Source organism: Papilio polytes, unplaced genomic scaffold (assembly GCF_000836215.1).
Source record: "Papilio polytes unplaced genomic scaffold, Ppol_1.0 DF821400.1, whole genome shotgun sequence".
NCBI classification, from domain to species: Eukaryota; Metazoa; Arthropoda; class Insecta; order Lepidoptera; family Papilionidae; genus Papilio; species Papilio polytes.
The window spans coordinates 26,685-31,197 of record NW_013527804.1 but is presented as its reverse complement, the minus strand read 5'-3'; the positions used below and the strand labels follow the sequence as shown (position 1 = coordinate 31,197).

The 4,513-nt window shown below is 36.6% G+C and overlaps 1 protein-coding gene across 1 annotated transcript in view; it reads right to left on the bottom strand.

Moving 5' to 3' along the window:
- Window positions 1-431: 431 nt before the first annotated feature.
- Window positions 432-4,513, bottom strand: part of LOC106108686 (RNA-binding protein 25-like) — a 7,503-nt gene continuing 3,421 nt past the window's right edge. The window contains exon 6 of the mRNA XM_013289944.1: window positions 432-542. Within this exon, the coding sequence (XP_013145398.1) occupies window positions 432-542 (111 nt within the window). The remainder of the gene's footprint in view (window positions 543-4,513) is intronic.

The window sequence follows — 4,513 nt, the reverse complement described above, 5'->3', positions numbered from 1 at the left end:
GACCGCGACCGCCCTTCCCGTGTCCCGTCCCAAGTACACTTTCACGAACATTACCTACACCCTCTTTATACCCTGAATCTCAGTTTTTATAAAAGTAACAAAAAACATATTACTATTATAACACACTAGCTGTTCCCGTGCGGCTTCATCCGCATAACATTATGAAATCTTTTTTTTATTGTTTACATTTGTCAAATTCTCAATTGCAAATGTCAAAATTACCGTTACCATAATAACCTTGCTTCCTTAATGTTGGCAGCTTGTAGTTTATGGTCCCTTTCCCATGTGAATGTTTTTTTCCAATCGGTTTGTGATATGTAGGTTATGTTCATAATTGTATATTGGTTAGGAAATTTTGTTGGTTGTACAATATAAGTATTAAAGTTGGTACAATTGTATGTAACATAGATTGACAGCGGTGACCAGTTCAGTCAGTCGATTGGTTTAACAAGCGCCCACTCTGCCGCACTGAGGGAGCGCACGTCGGCGGCGCTTGTTAGTTTGACGAAGAGGTTTACTAACGACCCCGCCTGGTCTCCACCCTACAAATACTGTCACAACAAAACTCTACTTAAACATCGTTAGTTTGTAATCTAACTAGCGATATTACAAGTAACAGAACATCCACTGAGGTTTCCAACAATAGAAACAATTGAATTAAATAATGCACGAATCTCACAGAGAGTAATTTACATGACAATTTGGTATCGCATTAGTGAGGCTGAAAGCCCGCTGTTACAACAAATCACTTTCACTTCACTCGGACGAGCTTTTAAAAGCCTCCGTCTTGATAAATCAAGGTCCTTTTCGAAGCTTAAGTAATGACGCTCTCTCGTCCATTTTGTATTGAACTTTTATTACAAAATAAAGGTTAATTTTTTTAATCTGTCATGGCGATGTTATCGTGTAGACCTTTTTTTTATTTATTTTTACAGGGGGCTAGGTCGCAAAGCGACGATAACGCCCCATAAAACAAACAAAACTTAACCAACTGACTGTTTTCTTAAACAGATGTCGACCAACTTAAACACCATCCCGGCCTCGTCCGTAGACGGGTAAGCCAGGATAGTGTTTAAGTGACCGACATTGTATCCATAACCCTTAAAATAGTTGAGTCTAACACGTTCGTTCCGAACACACTCCAATACAACATGCTTTAGTATGCAAACATGATATGTAGTAATAGATACTTGTCTTACTAAAACTGAGTATATTTTATTCCGAGTATCTTTTTTGACCTTTTTAATACAGCTCTTATTTCATTGCCTATCTACTGTATAATATATTCTTTATTCTAGACCATTAAACTCGCGTCCTTAAATAATGTAGGCAATACAATCGTCAAAGTTCAATGAAGCGACATCGCGCGGCGGATAGCGGGCACGTATAACTCAATCTAAATGTATTACGGAAGGATCATTTGTGTTATTAGACACGCATGATGACAGAGTATTTTTTCATATGTTAACTTCGTTGTGTTCACAAGCTTTCAAGCGATTAGTTCGATATTGTTATAGGGAAATAACCATGGTAATTGGTAAAATATGTCTATTGCAGCGAGCTATGGCCAGCCGGGCGGCGGCGGCGGCGGCGGCGGCGACCGCAGAGCGCTGCCATTGCAAATCAATTACCATTAAATTGAACGCATTTGTTATTATAATTAAAACATCGGTCTGTTGAAGTCTCACCGCAGACCACTCTGCGCGATAGATTGTATAATTTACGAATGTCGAACGCTTCACATTCGCATGTACTTTAAGTAAGAACAACGTATGAATATTATGCAAACATGACACGATGTCTGCATCCCACGTTACACTAGACGTCATTCACGACTATAATCGAGTTCCCATAATAAGTTTTACATCGTCGCAACACTTCTTACTTGCACACGTCCCGACACATCTCTACAATACAGTCACAGAGTGTACTAGTCAGAAGAACTAAACCTCATTTGATTTTACTACTGCAATCTTACTAATATTATAAATGCGAAAGTTTAGATAAATGGTTTGTTAGAGTTTGTAGCCTAAACAGCTGAACTGATCTCCATTAAATTTTTGTATAGATGTAGATAGTCTTAAAGGATACGTAGGCTTCTTACTTTTGCTGTTTTTAATTCAATGCGGACGGATTCGCGGGCGAAAACTAGTTTGGTATAATCTAGCATTCTACTGACATTTTTGTTGTTTCGAGTTGTGTTGTTGCATTACTTTTATTCTAATTAATGGTAAAAAATAATACACAAACAAAAAAGCAAACACTTATACTTAAAACTATCAGTTTCATATTTGAATCGTCTCTGCCTTTCTCAGACTGTAGCGGCCTAGGGCGGGTTACATGTCTAGCTATATACTCGTATATCTACACAAAATAATGTTACTACTCTCATGGCATTATAAATTAACATTTTTTATTACCAACTAAATTACCTTTTAAAGACACTGCCCTCATATCAAGTTATTTTCCAAGTATCAATTGTGTTCAGAGCAGAAGTAGGGTGCAGTTGGGCGACCGCTAGGGTGCTTGACTGAATGAAGCGCCGCAGATTATATCTCTGTTTACACCCCTCCCTCACGCCCTAAACTGCTAAAAAGGGGATGTAGAAATCTCGGCCAGGGCGGTACTGCCACCCTCTGAACACAGCCCATAAATGGGCCATGCTCCTTATCGACGACATAAGCCTGCGATTTTTTACTTTCTCTTATCTGCGTTTTATTTATACGTAAAAGATACCGGATTGTCAGTTTGTCGGACAAATGGAAAGACAGTGTGATGTTTTATTCTTTGACGGATTTGAAATTTGACTAAGCACGTTCCACAGCTTTTTTTAACTGAAAAATATATCAGTACAGTTGATACTGAGTGTTAAAATGTTGGCTATACACGTCAGTAAATTGTACAGTTCGTTCTGTTAAAACTGAACTTGTGGAGCGGGCTCATATCCGTTGGACGTGATTTTTAGCTGATGCAATGTAATAAACTAGCTTTCGCTCGCGACTTCGTCCACGTGGAATTATGAAATAGTAAAAAAATATAACCTATTACTCACAGATAAATTACCTTTCTAATGATTTTATTTATATTATATTATATATATTTTAAAAATCGGTCCAGTAGTTTTAGTTATTTGACAATACATACAAAAAATACAAATCTTTCCTCTTTATATTATTATAGAAATAGATTGAAGTTGTGTGGCGCCACTGTGCAGCTGTGACGTCATCATTCGATACTTTACACCGCGAGATGGCGCTCTCAGACCTCATTCTGTACTTTGTTACTGACGATTTTTTTTATAGTAATAATGATTTTCTGTTTATGGATGGCTTACTTAATAAAAGTATGTTCTCTTAAGTTACAGTGTCTTTAAAAAGCGTTGATTATACTTATAAATGTGAATGCTATAAATTTGTACTTAACTATAAAACTTAACGGATTTGCAGTTTGATAGATTTAAAACACACTGAGTAAATAGTAGTAAGTTTTATGTTTATTTCCGCACGAACGAGGCCGGGGCATAATGTAGTACAAAATAAAACCACCAAATATATTGATAAAATTATATTAACCACTAAAGTATTAACACGTACATTGTAAGCGGGTGACGTCACGTCAGTGACTTCCAGTTGAGACAGACGCTCTCTCTCTCTCTCTCTTATACAAATATTATACAAAAGTCTTTTAACTCTAAAGAGTTCATACAAATATGCCTTCGTCAGTTGCAATGTTCCATTTATTGTATGTTTTTGTTATAGTATGTGTAGTTGTACAAAGTACAGTCAGCCGCACTCATATATATACATTTACAAATATTAAAAGAAATGTACTACGGATTTTGTTATGTACCATATCTATCTATTATAACTAGAAAATTTGTATTTTTAGGTTCTTGTATGTATTGAAATAACACAAAAACTACTGAACCGACATCAAAAATTCTTGCACCATTAAAAAGCTACGTTATCACTGAGTAAAATAGGTATTTATACTATTTTTTTTTAGCGCGACGTCGCGAATATTAACTAGTTAACGAATACATGCAGAAATAATATTGAAATCGAAGGCGTATTTTTCTAAAGTATTGTAAATGTATACACATTAATGCAGCTGACTGTACTGCAGATATCGATTACATTATAGTTACATTTGAGACAGTCTAAATTCCGCAAATTAGAAAGGAGACCGTTTTACAAAAACAAACGTAATTTCCGTAAAAAACCATGTGATGTTTACAAGTGTGTTATTACAATTATCTTAAAACAAATCTGTTCATAACAAAATCTTAGACCAACTGAAGATATTTTATATATTTCTAAATATGACAGAAAAATAAATTTGCGTAGCGCACTTTAGTTGCAGTCTGCTTCCGTCCCTCTCGCACAGACACTCTCTATTTACAATTCAATACTTAACTAGTACAATGTGCTTGCCGCCTCGCTCTCGCCCGCGGTGTGGCAATGTGGCGAGTGTGGCAGTGCGGCAGTGCGGCAGTGCGGCAGTGCGGCAGTGC